Source organism: Ambystoma mexicanum, chromosome 4q (assembly GCF_040938575.1).
Source record: "Ambystoma mexicanum isolate Mex_15411 chromosome 4q, UKY_AmexF1_1, whole genome shotgun sequence".
Lineage (NCBI taxonomy): Eukaryota > Metazoa > Chordata > Amphibia > Caudata > Ambystomatidae > Ambystoma > Ambystoma mexicanum.
The window spans coordinates 717,837,807-717,854,717 of NC_090928.1; the positions used below are offsets into that span (position 1 = coordinate 717,837,807).

Here is a 16,911-nt window from a genome sequence, read left to right on the forward strand (position 1 = left end):
TAAAATCTTCATTTAAGGAAGTGGGTTTTTGGCAACAAGTGCCTTGACCTAAGAGTCCTGCCAGAAAGGGCTGAAGCTAGACTGTTGTGACAATCATTTTAGTGAAGAAGGTTGCTTGTTTGCCTCCCTTTCGGGAGCTTGACATCAAGGGTTCCTGGGCAGAGAGCAAAGCAAATCATATTTTACTTTTAGATGGTCCATAGCCTTCATCAGAGAGATTGGTAAAACCACATCTAATACTTGCACCCAGGATGCGATTCAACAATTCAACCACAACAGACTTATTCCTGTAGGTCAATGGAGAAAGACCGCACTTTGTCATTAAATGCTGCTCTATTGTGAACTTTATACATTTGTCCAAGTGTAGGTTGTCTTAATGATCTTAGTGATCATGGTTAGAGTGATATAATGTTATGATACTTCAGAGCTATATAGTTCTACCACCAAAACCACCCCCATTGTGTAATGCATTTGCTCCTTGTAGAATAATTTAATTCAACATCTCTGTTTGAAGTTATTTCTGACACCCCCTTGGATATAGTCACCTAATTCAAACCTGTAACCGAGTTTCTGATTCTTGTCTTATATTGTTTAGGATTCACTAATTTCACCCATGTAAATATTTGGTGCACACTCATTTAAGTGCTTAAAGTCTAGTCCCCATAAATATGGGCAGCTCCAATGACTATTACTAAAGACTCTGTATGCCCAGCTACCAATGAGTGACAGAGAGCAGCCTTTTAGAAGGTTTGTACCGAAATGTGCCCTCTGCCTTCAGCCCCTTCTGAAAGCAAGTTAGCCTGCCTTAGGGCACTTAGACGAATGTCACCGCCATATTCACTGTGCTGATATCAAGTTGTGCTTTCCTGGTTGCAATGTTGTTCTTCTAGAGGTCACATGGTTTTACATTTATTTTATGTTTGTATATATTGGATTGTGCATTTTTGTTTATGTTATTTGTAGCATACACGCACAACAAACCTAATCCATGCACCTGATGCTGTGGACATATGTTACTGTAGAGTGTTTGAAGGTAGTACCTGGTAATCTATTTAAGATGAAACAGGGAGGCTTTGTCATTACATTCTGTCTCTTGCCTTAGGCTAGTGTAAATATCCCCTATAGCACCTCTAGCATCAGCATTTTGTAATAGTGTTGCCTTTCTTCTCTCCAAATGGTACACCTAGAGACCTGCAAGTTGCAATCGCTTAAACAAGAACGGTGCTGAACCTGGTGCCCACAACATCAAGGTTGACGTCAAGGTGTATGTAGGGGAGAGAAGCACAGTGTACCCCAGCTAAGATTCTTTATGTGGTAGCAATGGGCGCGCAATCAAGGCTTAAGCTCTCAGGAGGTGATGCGGGCTGGTTCTTAAGTACAGTGTAGTCCCCAAGCCCCCACAAAGGAATGTCCACACACTATGTTATGTGATAACACAGTTCTTTATATAAATAAGGTTCAATATATATACACAATCAATAACACACTTTATGCTTTGGCAATACTAATATGGTAAATATGTATAATGTCTATGTGGTACCACAGTTAACTCTTGACTCCTTCAAAATGCACCAACTGCTGATAGTCTCAATGGCATACAAATCAAATAGTAAAGTGAATCAACAATAGACATAGGGAGGAAGACAAGTTGGGTTAAACAAATGGCAGATACTTTGTCCCTACCAAAGACACAGTTCTATCCCCCCACCTGGGCAACATGTAAATAAAGTGTATTAACAAGCCCTGTCCATTTATGTTTGAAATAGTCTTGTTTCCTGCTAAAAATGTTCTATTACCCCAATGTACCTAGTTTAGCAGAGTTTCTTTGATGGTTCATCGATGGATCCTCGTGGGTGAACTCCCTTTAAAGCAGGAGCCACAGGGTGTTGATAGTCCTTGAAGAAATGTGAACACTGTCGTCGAGATAGCAGCTTCAACCTTCGCAGTGCTCGTTGACGATCAGTCATGGACATCCTGTGAAGATGAGGTGTGTGGTGCACCTCAATGACAAGAGTTTATTGCCGGAAAGATGATTCAATGAAGAACGTAGGCCCGGCAGCAGGTGTCGTGTGTCGGCGTTGGTGTCGGCAATCGGGCCTCGACCACGGTTGGATTTTGGATCTTCATCTTCCTTTTTGTGGACAGCGGGTGGTGGGGAACCCACCAGTGGATTCTCCTTCTTCGTCAACGATCTTGACTTTCTCCAGCGGGACAAAGTGGTCGACGGTGATGGCAAGGGAGTCCTTGATTTCAAAGTGTCTGGGGCAAAGGCTTAGTGTTGCAGCTCCAGTCGTTGGCAGCACAGCATCAAGCTGTCTCCGCTTCTGGGCAACACGACTCGACAGGCTTCCAGCGGTTACAGCAGTCCTCCGCACACTGGTCGACGACGATAGACTTTGATGTCCGGGTGCTTCACTTCAGATCCCTCGACAGTCCCCGTCTCTGGTGGACAGTCTTTGGGGACTGGCTTCCAGGGTGCCTTGATAAAGATAAACTTTCTGTACGATGTTCCCTCATAGCTCGGGAAGAGGTCTCGTAGCAAGGTCCTCTCTTGGATCAGTCCTTGACACACACAACAGCTTTCGGAAGTCAATGATGGCAAGCAGCAGCAAGACCTTCTTCTTCCAGCTGGGCTTCAAGGTTAAGCATCAAGTTTCGACTTCAGCTTCTGAACAGTTCTGGTAAGTGAGAGGTCCCCAGATATACTGTTCTGTCTCTCAATCACACTGTTGTGCCAGGCTTGGCAGCCAATCATTCAGAAGGGCATTCCTGCAGGCAGGCAGCCAATCAGGCTCACAGTGCATTCAAGCCATTCACGTCCACCCATTTTGGTCATACACTCCATTCACTCCAGGTCCACCCCAAGGGTGTACCCACAACATACAGTCACTGGGAAGGCTCCAGACAGTCTGGCCTGGACTTCAACACAATACCATATATGGTTCTTCCCCCCAACAGCCAGTCAAGAGAAGGACAGAATCAGGGCTTCCCATGACTTTGGGAAAACAAAGTAACAGGTCATAGAAACCAAGAGGCCACAGGGGTCATATTGTCTCTTATCAGGAATCCACTTAGTCCTTTGGCAGGGCCTGGGTATCCCAAAATGGAGGATACTCAGAGCACCTGTCAAATTTAGCATGGAGCTTCCACCAGCCCATACCCTGCTCTGGGGGCCACATACAGGTGCCCAAAACATACACTAGGGACACAGGGTTGTACCCCCACAATGGGTGCCACAAGGTTATCCCAGAGGGCTCTGTTCACTATGACCAAAAGAGGAAGGGCTGCACTGCCAGGAGTCCCACGTGGACCCCTGTGCAGTAAACAACACCGAACACACATGATAAGGGAGCACAGGACAAGGACATGGAGGCCCTGTCCCTCCAATGCATTGCCAGCATCACAGTATCCCATACTGTGCATATGGAGGATTTCATCTCTTATCTCGGGTGGTGGCTTAACTGACATTGCCACAATCTTGTGTTGTTCTAGAAAATGCAAATATGATAGCCCTAATAAATGAATGTGACAATATAGATGCTAAGCAAAATATTGTATGTTCATATGAGCTTATTTTCCCTCATATTGTGTTTTTTCTCCTGACCTTGCAATTAGAGTAAGAAACTTGACAGAGCAATGATAGCCTTCTGTCTTTTTTAGTTTTAGAAGCAAGTACTCTGCACAAATGAAGCCGCAAAATGTGCCTTTTAACAATCGTAAATCAATGTAGCAGAAGAAAACTCTCCAGCCTTGAAATATCTCATCAAATGATGTAACAACCCCCTGCAATTTCTAAATCCCCATTTTCCCAAGATACATTCGCATAATGTTTTTATGACATGATAATCTGCATCTAAAACCCCAAATCCTCTTTCACCACTACCAACCATTCCAATAACCAGACTTGACCTAGATCAGAACCCAAACTGTAAAACGTGTTTAAGCCAACTCATCCTCTATATGAAGTCAAGCAACAACGCTAGTGACCAATGTTACTTTCTTTTGGTTAAAAAGTGTTTCTCGCTGTTTGAAATGATTCCCTGCCCTAAAGAACATTGCCAGGCATCTTCTAATTTGGGCCTGTTTCGGCTCTACTGAAAAATCTATCTTTACTGATCCTTACAGATTGTAAATTAACAGAATATGAACAACCTACCTTTAAAGAGCTTTTGGATCACAAACAGCTTAATTTTACCCTCATACTTTTCAACATATTTATTTAAATCCAAGGGATTCTCCTAGCCAAACATGCAGTCTCTGTACTTGTCTAAACAGGCAACAAAGCACTAACTGCATTTCCTCTACATTCTATCTGCTGAAAATCTAAGGGCTGGTCTGCGTGACCTGAAAGCTATGTTTCATCAACGCTGATGCCCCTCAAAAGTGAAACAGTTAAGGCCTCCTTCAAGCTCAATATTTCTAACAGTGAGAAGGACTCATGACTGAAGTCACCAAACATATCTGAATACAAATTACTTGGATTATTCTGAAATACCTCCTATCCCTTAATCCTCATACACACACCGGAAAAGCCCCATACTCGATGGCCACACTAAGCAGAACCTAATATATCTCTTCCCTACTGAAGCTTAAAATGGCTGTACAATCAAGGGTCCTTTCTTTACCTGAAAATGGAAACACTGTACCTTTCTCCTGATGATTTCTGATCTCCTGTCAATCACTCAGAACACAACATATTTTTATAAATAGAAATGTATTGCCCTCCTAAGAATCTTGCCTCTTCTAAAATTAAACTAGCACTGTTAAATAATAGATCCCTTGTTGAACACGCAGTTGAATTGTCTGATTTCATTGTTGAAACCAATCTTACTGAGACTTGACTCAGCGAGGCAGCGGATCAGGCAACAGTTCTTGCTACTCCAGCTGGCTTTAAAATTATTAGAGTAGATCGAAATGCATCACGAGATGGGGGTGTTCCTATTACCTATAGGGACTCCCTCAACATCATCATCAGAATCATCATTGCAGAATCGTCGTCAGACCTATTGCCTGTGCAGACTATTATCATTTCAGAATTTCAAGGGCTCTGAATGACTGTTGTTTTTCCCAGTGTTCCATTCCTACTTGAGCGCTTTCCTACACTTGCCTCGTGTATATGCGCTTGATAAATAAACATTACCATACAATACCATTCCCATCAACCTAACGCACTATTTTTTGATGGTTGTGAAGCAGTTTTATTGAAGTTCAATCGTGATTGCAAAACATCTATTAGTATCTGCCTGATCTATAGGCCTCTGGCCTCAGCTCAAGGCTGCGTGCTTCTTGAACAGACAATTTGAATTCTAACACCCATTTTCTTCTTCTGGGCGATTAAAATTTTTGGTTCAATACCCAAACTGATGTTCAGGCCATTTCATTAGCGAATGCCCTTCAAGCTATTGGTTTTGAGCAACATGTACAATCTGAATCCCATTAAGCCAGCAACATCTTAGACTGGATCCATACAGACAGCTGTTGGGTTTTACTTACTCTGGTCTTTCCCTGGTATGTGTGTTTGAGTTAGAGTGTTCAGTATGGAGTGTTGGCTGTGGAATGTTATTGGGTGAAACTGCTTTCATTCCATAAGAGATCAGTAGGAACTGAAACCTAAGAGCAGGGGGACCGGTGGATGTCTCTCTGGTTAAGTACTTGTCCTGATTACCTGATGTATGTTCCTGTTGTGTTCCCTGTAACCACGAACCCAGTAAAGCTGTCTACGATCACCTGAGGCTCCTGTGTATCTGTACTGATCTCCCAACCCCAAAACTTAACAACAGCCTTTATATTGAATCCCTCAATAATAACCCTTGTCTTCGGTTGGAGCATCATATATATATATATTGTCAACATGTCATATCCTAGTGCAGCGTGTAGACAAGCATCTGAGAATTGTTAAAAAAGCATGGAACTTGAATACACTCTCCCCTACAACAATTGAGCCCTTAGTTTTGCTGAACCGTGCCCCTATTTGTGTTAAGACATTAAAAACTGAAACCACAAACAATACTTGCTTTTTTGATGATGTCATCAGAAGCAGGAAGCACAAAGGATGACATGAAAGACTATGATGCAATAACCCTAGTGCTGAAAATGTATTAGGCTATACAAAATCAGACATTTATTATAAACAGGCCATACTTAATGCCAAACAAGCAGCCTAAAATGCAAGGCTATCAAATGCAAAGTCCAGTTCTAAAGAAGTAATTGCCATTCTTAAAGAACTTGAGGGAAAGGCCACTCCTAACACACCCTTGGATGTTTCTAATGAATGGTATCAAAACATACATGGAAAATTCATGAATAAAAATTAACAAGCATCAAATGCAAAGTCCAGTTCTAAAGAATTAATTGCCATTCTTAAAGAACTTGAGGGAAAGGCCACTCCTAACACACTCTTGGATGTTTCTAATGAATGGTATCAAAACATACATGGAAAATTCATGAATAAAATTAACAAGCATCAATAGGCGATCTCTTTCAGGAGGTATTACTTGCCCCCATTCCGTCTGATAATGGAAATACCCCGGCCAAGTTTAAGACAAATGAGGACCTTCCCTGCTTCTTGTTTCATCAAGTCACTGAGGACGAAGTAAGAACTATTGGTGAAAAGCTTAAACCCTACTTCTGATTAGGAGATATTTCTCATCACAAATTTTAAAGGACTGCCTGAATTATTTACTTCCGGCAATTATTCAAATTGTCAATCTCTCATTCGCTGATTCGAATGCCACCCCCGCTCCTTAAAACAAGCTTGGATCAAACTATTACTTATAATGTAAAATGTGGATCCGACCCAGCCAAATAATTACAGACCAATAACTAACTCTCCCCTCCTCATGAAGTTTGAAGATAGAATTGCCTATCTTCAGCTTCAAGAAAATATTGAGGAATATAATATCATAGGTGCTCACATGTCTGGCTTCAAGGTTAGCATTATTAGATTGAAAAGACAGCATGAATGAGATCATTGACAAAGGACACACTGCAGTTCTCATGCTGATTGTATTTTCCGTCGCCTTTCACTTGTTTCATCGTTCATTGTTGATAAAGAGAATAGGTGAGGAAGCCAATTGCTCAGGCAGTGCAGCCACCCAGATTAAATCCTTCTTGGAGCTACGTACAGGGAGGGTAGCAGTAGGTGGATCACATGCAACCCCAGTGGAACTCGAGTGTGGAGTTCCACAGGGTGCATGCCTCTCACCAACACTGTTTTATATTTATACTAGACCAGGTAGTGTCAACATTTCTTATAACAACTTTGCTGATGACTCTCATATTTGACTTGAGCTCTCTAATGATTATGAACAAGTTTTGCAGACTCTCAATGAGATCTTTATTCTCATCCAAGTGTGGATGACATCTAACTACTTGGCTCTAAACTACATCAAAGCAGAGTTACTCATTGTTGGTTCCAGAGGTTTGAGTAAAATGGATTCTGGATCTGAGTGCTTCATTATTGCTGACTGTCGAATAAAAGTTGCAGCATGTGTGAACACATTGGGAGTGTGAGGAATTCAACCATCCACATGCTGGGCGTGCACTCGCCTGTTTTTTATTTTAATTTTAAAAGAAATGGAATGATAGTAGATCATCCTCTGGAAAATGTGTGGGGCTAATCCGCACACATTATCATATGCTCACTGCACGACATACACATAGACCTGTGTACTCTGGGTGGACACAGCCTACAGGTGCCATCGCCCTGTCATATTTATTTGGGATATGATAGCCAAGAGTACATCAAGGCATATCAGAAGGGGGATAGCAAAACCTTCTTCGTGTCATGGCCAGCCTAATTAACTAACAAAGGCTCCATTGATCTGCCCTATCCTTTGGGTGCTCTGCTGGTGCCAGCTTTGCATACTAATCAGAGTAAAACCCCAACAACCTTTGGTATGCACGGTGTCAACCAGAAGCCAGCTCCCGCCTCTCAGTATCAAGGGCAGTGAACTGTCATTTCTGGGACCATGTGTTTACAGTAGGAAACCCTGGCAGGGGGACCCCATTCAGAAGTTACGAGCATGTGGATTGATCGAGGCAGAAAGTATGTTATTCCCGCAGCTTCAAGGGTGACCTGCTGCTTTAATCAGGAACCACAGAGAGCTACATTAACTAGAGACCCTTTGATCCACAACAGACAGTAAGATGGGTGGGATTTAGTATTACATGTTTTCATCCCATAGCTTTTCTGTCACAAAGCACTCTGGTTATGACCTCATGCATACAGGTGATTGGTGGTGGGGACCCAGGACTGGTTCATTAAAGTAGGCATAGCCTACACCAATCACTGGGGTCCATTTGACTTTAAAAGAGGGTTGGGTTCCTCTTTTGGCAGATAATCTGAAGGCCTCGCAAGAAGTAACTAGAAGAACTAATTTGGACCCTGGCTGTAGGTATAGTCAGCCTTACAGCTTCTTCCAGTGAAGGAAGGCCAGAATTTCCAAAGAGGGAAGTTAGACCCCTCCCCTAAACATCTTGCAGAGAACAGAGGGAGATAGCGAATCCAGAGGACCCTCCAGCAGCTCCAGAACCAGAACCCAGCCAGCACGCAGTATGCCCTGCTAGGCTTTGCAGCACACTTCCTAGGTGGAAAGTGCCAAAGAGTCTCTGAACCAAACCAAGGACAAGGCCGTTGCCTGCAACACTCTCCTCAGCTTTGGGCAGTCCACATTAAAGGATGACACAAGCCCAGTGAAGAAGCTAGGAGGAGTGGATCGACAAACATCAACCAGTATCTGCCTTAAAGGACATTTCTGAGCCGACTGCACTGTTGACTGTTGTCACGCCAGTCACTAACGTCGTCCAAGATGCCTGGACCAGTGCTTCAGACCCGAAAATGATTACTGAGCCCGAGCTGCCATGTAGGCCAGCCTGCAGCTGTCCGTCTAGCCTCTCGCATCGAATTGCCTGTCACATGATACCCACAGCTCCCATCTTGAACTCTGTCGCAGGAGCTGCAAAGCACCCTGAAACCGACTCAACCTTGTCGAGCACCAAGAAAATCTACAAGAACAAGATACATTGTGGTTGTGTCCCCCTGACACTTCTATGAAGACCCCTAGTGACAGTTTACGACCCATTTCTCACGTTATGTTGAAACTAAGTATCCCTGAATTATTACGATTAATCAAATTACATACTACCCTCCTGTCAGTTTTCAAAGTGCATCCTTCCCCCGCTTGAAACTGTTTGTCCTCTGCATTCCTTGACAGGGTGTGCTGTATTTTGTCGTGTGATAGAACTGTCTGTTGTGATATTTATAAGGTAGATATTTTTATACAACCTCGACCGGACAGTCCCTTTTATCATTGGGTAATAATTGTATTTTCCCTGTGTTGCAACTAACCAACGATCCACAACCTTGCAGAGATAAGCCTGCCATTCCGTCCACGTTATCAAAATTGGACAAGGAGGTTTATAATTTGCTTGTGTTTCCAATCTGTTCAGATCCCTTCTTTTGTACTAAAGGTGTTGTGCTGATTGATGGTTTAGAAATTGATATTCATCCCTGGATCACTGGTGCCCCGGAAGTTTATTCATCACAGGCAGTCTATGTTGATGCCCACCTGATTGTTACTAACCATGTTACCCACCTGAGCTCCAGGTGTGGTTATATCAACAAATTGCTGCACCAAATCCATCCATATCTTTATTTGGAAAGCAGAGCCCTATTGGCCACTGCTCTTTTAAATTCTAGGCTTGACTATTGTAACAGCTGCTCTCTGGTATTTCCAAGAAAAACTTGAATAAGTTGCAAGTTCTTCAAAACAGAGCAGTTAGGGCCATATATGGATTATGCAAAGCCAATCACCTCACTTAGTTTAGGCTTGTCTTCATTGGCTCCACCGGGAACAGCGCATCCAACTTTAGGTGATGTCAAATGACTGAGGAATGCTCAGAAATGCATCCAAAGTGGTGCCCCTGGCTACCTTCGTGCCTGCCCGTCTGCATGTGAAACCTATCAACAGAACTCTTCAGTCCAACTTTAGCATTCTGTTGTGTCAACCTGGATACAAACTGGCTAAGTTTGGAGTCACCAGTTTTGACATCTGGGCCCCGAAAATGTGAACCCTTCCAGCTGATCTCCAGAATCTTTTCTGTGTTAAGAAATGTAAAAAGGATCTGAAAACCTTTATTTTTAACAGGGGCTTTGATTGAGTCTCTGCTCATCCTTTCTTATTCTTGATTTGTGTCTGTTAGTCCTGGCGCCCACTGCCACTAATGCTATTGTGTAGCGACAATGAGCCCATAACTTTTATTTCTGCTCATGTTCAGTTAGAGTTTAGTTTAAGTTGGCATATTTCGCTCACGAAGAAAATCATGTCAAATCATCGGCCTACCTTATGGTAAAGGCCATCTCAAAGCCCCAAAAGCAGAACAGTGGAAACTAAGACCAAATCCTCAGAACCCAGACAAGAACATGAGTAACCTCATTTGAAGAAGCTTAAATAAAAAGACCTTCTTTCTTCCTAACGCCATATCCTCCCATCTGATTGTGCATCCCTTACTAATGGCTTCTGACACCCCACTCACCAGTTCATTTCTCATATGCAACCGTACACAAATACCCAGCTGTAATGTTTACACACCCATTGCACTCTGAAGCCTAGTTGAGTCTGTTTTAAAAACCTCAGGACCAATTCACAAAACATTAGTGTTACATCAAGTGTGGCCAGTGCTACATTGTCTGGTTGAATTTGCACTTTTGTGGATCAACACTAAAATGTGCAGATTCTCCATGTGCTTCTTTGATCAAAAAAAGCTGACCCGTGATCAAGGTCCGACATATTGGCACCACATCACTCATGAAGGCCATGCCATTGCACAAGTCTACAAGATGCCTTTATTGTAAAGACTCCAGATTGGCATAGCTAAGGCATATAGCAGAGGTAAATCCTGTGTGCATCCCTATTGTGGAGTAATATTAATACCCAGCATGAAAGCTGTTGAACCAACAATATATGACTCTGTTCAAAGGGTACAAATAAATATGGTGCCGCCGGATCACAGGTTGGGCACTAACCGTTGGACCCAACGGGGACATTTCGGCGTAATTAGGGCACGGTAATTGGGCATTTTTCCAGCGTGTTTACTCCCAGCTCTTAGCTGGGGTATTGTAACTGTGGAAGTGATACAGCATAACGTTACCACAGACACCTTTAAATCCATAATCCATTTCAGAAATTGGAGGGCTCCCTTAACAAGCTTGCAATAGGAAATCCAACTGTAGAAAGATGCACAATCTATGGAAGCTCTTGTGAGACCCCAGCCATAGCAATAGAAGGTTAGACTTCCAAGACTGCAAAAGTAGAAGTTTCACGTGACAAGTTCCAATTGTCACCGCCGTTGTCACGTATATGAGCACATGTACAATCAGAAAGAGAAACACGGGTGCATGGGTTCACCTTACAGGCTCTTCCATTGGTAGATTTTGTAATAAGGCAAAGGTGGTGAAGAGATGTTTGCAATCATAGTGTACATGGTTTGTATTATAATGCTTTTGATTGTTTTTTCTGTAATCCTTAGGAAATTGACTGATTGTGGGTCAAATGAGACGTGCAGAGGAGCAACAAAAATAATGATTTAATTAAACTTGCTTATGAAAAGTTAGCTTCTGAGACAGAATAATGATAATGAAATGCCAAACTGGAGTGAATGCTTTAACATGTCTAAAGATGAGTTTGCAACAGTAGATATGAAACATAACCTGTCTCCTATATGTTTCCACAGGCCTAATGTCAAGTGATGGATTTTGCAGATATTTAATGTCAGATGAAAATGCCCCCGTCTTCCTTGACCGGTTGGAACTTTATCAAGAAATGGAGCACCCTTTGGCCCACTACTTCATTGCCTCTTCCCACAATACATATCTCACAGGCAGGCAGTTTGGTGGGAAATCAGCAGTGGAGATGTATCGGCAGGTTCTTTTGGCTGGATGCAGGTTAGCATGAGTAACTAGTTACTTTTACAAAGTTTATTCTCTTTTGGATAACAATCATTTTAAAAGAAAGCTCATCAACCTAATGAGGTATGTCATAATTGCATGTGTTTTACATATGTTAACACCAGTTTTTACTATTCTCAGGTAAAGTCTGTTAAGCTCATCTGCTTAGGATCCTTGAGAAATACAATGGGTATGCCGGGCAATATAGATGCTATTAACTTCATCTACTTGACCGGTGTGAGCCATTTGATACTCATCGATTGGAGAAACGAATAAGTAGAAAATTGAAAGAGTGGTTACATTTATTTATTTATATTAATATATAAGGCTCCGGTCACAGGCCCGTAGGCATAATGGCTCCAACAGTAACAAACAAGACAGAGAAAAAAAAGCAGATAATCACATAAAATCAGAGGTCAGATCCTGCATCAGCAGAACAGCAAAGTCTTAAGTCCAGCTTCGGAAACTCCTGTGGATTGACACATTCTCAGATCTGGGGGGAGAGCATTCAAGATTCTTGGTGCTGCAAAACAAAAGGAGTCCTGGGTTACCACGTCAAGTTTAGCCAGAGGAGTTTGACGAAGACCCACACTGTCAGATCTCAGGGTTCTTTGGGCCGGTAACCAGGAGATATGATTAGATAAGTAAGTCAGACGGACTCCGAACAGGCATTTATGAGTAATGCATAGTAGATTAAAGGGTATCCTACTGGCCAAAGGAAGCCAGTGCAATGCTCTCCTCACTACGGAGAAATGGTCACTCTTTTTCAGTCCATCGACTGCTCTCCCCACATTATTTTGCGTGATCTGGAGACACATCACATATCCTTTACTTATTCCATATAGGAGGCTGGAGGCATAATCTAGTTTAGCTCCAATGATTGCCCTTGCAATTGTTGCCCGATTGTCATGTGACAGGAACAGCCTCAATTGTACCAACAATTTCAAATAGGAAGATGTAGAGGACACTAGGAAGCTTACATGAGCCTTCATGCTGATTTTTTGGTCGAGCACCATGCCCAGGTTCTTCACTTTCTGGAGGGTGGGAATAACGCATTCGGCTATTTGGAACTCCCTACACTCTGGTACTAGTTTTTTCAGGCATGCCGCTGTGCCAAAAATCATGATTTCGGTCTTGCCATCATTCAGATCCAACCTATTTTCCAACATCCAAGTCTGTATTATGGAATACACCCCGTTGATTGCCTCAGGGTCCCTAGTATAGTTTCCTGACAGAGGGATTAGGCACTGAGTATCATCAGAATAGTTTGTGAAAAGGACCCCCCTGTCACTAAGTAGTTCAAAGAGTGGTGTCATAAAAAGATTAAACAGTGCAGGGCACTGGCATGTCAATTTGAAACTCTTCTGCTTTGTAGTCATCAACCAAAACTCTAGCAGTGCGTTGGGACGGAAAGGACTCAATCCATTTGGCTGCAGCTGTGGAGAAATGGGCAGCATGTTTGAGCCTAGAAACCAGTATTGAGTAATCCACTAGATCGGAGGCTGCAGAGAGATCAATGAACATCAGAAGGGCCACGCCTCCTCCTCCTATAATTTCCAACATATTTGCCTTAAGATCCAGCAAGGCGTATTCCGTACTATGGCCCTCAGAAAGCCTGACTGCCTTTGATTCAAGATCTGTTTTTTCTCCAAATAGGCATGTAACTGCGCGTAGGCAGCGCGATCCAGGGTTTTCAGCAAGAAGGGCACATTTGAAATGGGTCTATAATTAGCGGGTATTTTAGGGTCCAGAGAAGGATTCTTTAGTAATGGCGAGATTCATGTATGTTTGATGCAGCTGACACGAAGCCCTCCATGAAGAATACCTTCACAAATTTAGTTATGAGGTGGATGAGCTGAACAGCACAGACTTTCGCCACTCTCGATGTACACACATCACCCTTACAGAAAAGGGGGCCTCAGTTGTTTTACCAAGGCCAACATTTCGTTTTCTGTGACTGGTACGAACTCAAAGGGGGGGTAAGTTCACATCACCCTCATGTGGGGTATTATGGCAGATATCTTTTATATGTAAATCCTGTTTTGCTTGCATTTCATCCTGGATTTTTTTCATTTTATGGATCAGTGCATCTTGAATGGAGTCACACCACTCCTTTTCTTTATTGGCCAAGGTTGCAATCGGGGGCAAGATTTTCAAGTTCGCTCAACATATTAAACAGTTATTTAGTGTCCGAGTTTGCACTTTTTATCCTTTGATCAAGGGTCATTTTTTTTTTTGCGGAACTAATAGACATCTTCCAGCACTTAAAGCCTTGCGCTTGTCTGCTTTAAGATGATGAATTTCATACGAGTACCAACAGGGTTCCATGTAATAACGTCCCCAGAAAAATGTCTCCTGACAAAAAAAGTCACAGTTTTTTGCAGAGACATCATTACATTGAACATGCAAGGCACACCCCCGCAACCTCCAATTTCTTTTTTTTTTACAAGGGGAGCAGCCCTTTTACAACCTGTCCCCATATATAATGTCACCATATATAATGTCACCAATGGCTTTTCCCAGCGACATTATGTATGGGGACATTATTACCTGATACCACCAACAGTTAGCTTCCCTCTTCAGAATATGGCATGTCTTTTCTGGCACCTTTATGTTTATGGCTTTTTCAAGCATGTTTTCATAAAAATAATAATTTTTTCTAGGCCATAGCTCTTTTATTAGCCGAGTCCAGTTAAGGTAGCATATTTAGCGTAGCTTCAAAAAGGGGGGCTAGTACTGCAGCTGCTAGCCAGCGTGTGTTTCTCGATGTAACCACCCCCCTTTCTGGTTTGGGGTTCCTGGACCGGGGTGGACAAACAAGGTTAAAGTGGAAGAGCATATGGTCCAACCAAGGGCATGGCCTTACTTCCACCTTATCCGTGATGACATTTATGCTGGCAAACCCAATCCAGGATTCTTCAGTCGATATGTGTTGTAGTCTGTACATTGTGCTGAATGCCCATCTTCGACAGGCACTCATTCCAAGTAGGGTGGTAAGAGTTACCGGGCACTGGTAAGGAGACCGGTGCCGGTAATCCCTTACCGCCCTATTTCGAGGTCCCTTAGCGGGTCCCTTCCTTAACGCCTGGTCTGACCAGGTGTTAAGGACGGGACCCGTTAAGGGACCTGGGCGCAAATAACAGGCTTGGCATACGCTGGCCCGTTATTTGTGCCCTCCCCATTCCTATTGAGCCCTATGGGGGCTCAAATGGGAATGGGGAATGGTTTGGTGAATGAGGACTTACCGGTCCCACCAAGGTCTGACTAGACCGGTAAATCCGCATTGCACCAAACCGGACACGGTACCGTTATTGGTGGCAGTCATGGCGCAAATAGTGCCATGACTACCACCAACCTCGGAATGAGGGTGTCGTTTCTGGGATGATGTGCAACAAGAAAAGATTGTAATGAAAAGTAAGAAATGTTCCTACTGTGTTAAAGCTAGAAGTGGATTATTTCAACAGTAAACAAGCTAACATATTTGTGAATGAAGTAGAAGAAAGAACCTGTAGCTTTGTTGCAAATGTTGTCAATGGCATAACATTTAACAGGCTAAATCACTACAACCATGTACACAGGGTCACAACTGCGCTAGTAGCACAAATGATGAATCATTTTTTAAGGGGTTTTCACACAATGCCAGCGCCACACCTGTTAGTTGTTGAGTTACATGATTCTAATTTTGAATAATGAAAAAACTTAGAGTAGAAATTCAAATCATAAATCTCCCATGGGAGAGCCCTTTTTAGTTGACACGTGTTTCGGCTCACAACAAGCCTTTCTCAAAACAGGGTATATCCATAATCACATCCATTTTAGTGTTCCAAGTATTTGGATGTAAATGATGGTGGTCACTTCCTGAATCACTGGGTTTCAATCCCACCTGAAAAATGCAGCGTCCCAATCACTTGCGTTGGTTTGATAGCGTAAAACGTTTTACACTATTAAGCCGACGCGAGTGATTGAACATTGCAGTGCTTAAATATTTATTGTAAGAAATACTGAAACAAGACATAATGACCAAAACTGCAAAAAAGAGGTTCATGTTATTTACCAGGGAATCCTTCATTAAAATGAGAGCAGTCTATTGCTGGTGTGAACTCCATCCACCTTGGGGAAAAACTATCACCATGCATTCAGCATAGCCGTAATTTTAACTGAGGACAGCATTAGCAATTAGCAATCTCCATTTTGCCATTGCTAACACTCTGAACATTTTTGCCCCCGTCATGAAGATCCGCCTGAAACCTGCCTCTAAGCGTAACACCTGGTAAAACTCTGAACTTGCAGCCCTGCAACGCAAGTGCAGAGCTTCGGAACAGAAGTGGCAGTCTTCAGTTGCACCCTCTGACAAACTGGCCAGTCTCCTGCTCTAAAGGCAATACAGACTCTATATCTGTGCCAACAGAGGACCCACATCCAGGCTCGCGTCTCCGGTGCAGGGAACTGACCAACCCTTCTGCAGTCTCCTCCTCACCTCTTCCCTTCCAGGCCCTTTGCAACACATTGGCCATACAGTTCACCACAAAAACTCATGACATCATGAGCACCTTTGCCTCCCGCTCCCCCTCACCCTCCACCACCCCCCTGCTTCCTATGGCCATTCACCCTCCTTCTGCCTTTCTCTCATCCTTCACCCCATCACACCTGATGAGGTCACCAGAGTTGGCCACTCTATGAAGGTCTCCTCCAAACAGGTTTCTCCATGCTCCTCCAGAACCTTTAAGGACAACATTGACTCTCTTTCCCATGCACTTGCGGATCTTTGTAACCACTCTTTTGCTTCTGGATCTTCCCCCTCCTCCCTCAAGCACTCCCTTGTGTGCCCCCTCCTGAAAAAACCTTCAGCAGACCCCACTTGTCCAGCCAACTACTGCCCCATAACTATCACCCCTTCCTCTGGAATATCCTTGAGAAGCTGACCTTGCCCCAGCTTATCTAGCACACTGAACATGTTGGTTGCC

General features: G+C 43.2%; 1 protein-coding gene across 4 annotated transcripts in view; it reads left to right on the forward strand.

The window, feature by feature from the left end:
• PLCB4 (phospholipase C beta 4) overlaps positions 1–16,911 on the forward strand; it is a 1,535,154-nt gene that overhangs the window by 989,011 nt on the left and 529,232 nt on the right. For all 4 annotated transcript variants that reach the window (XM_069608295.1, XM_069608297.1, XM_069608296.1 and 1 more), the window contains exon 14: positions 11,734–11,944. In XM_069608295.1, coding sequence (XP_069464396.1) covers positions 11,734–11,944 — 211 coding nt within the window. The remainder of the gene's footprint in view (positions 1–11,733; positions 11,945–16,911) is intronic.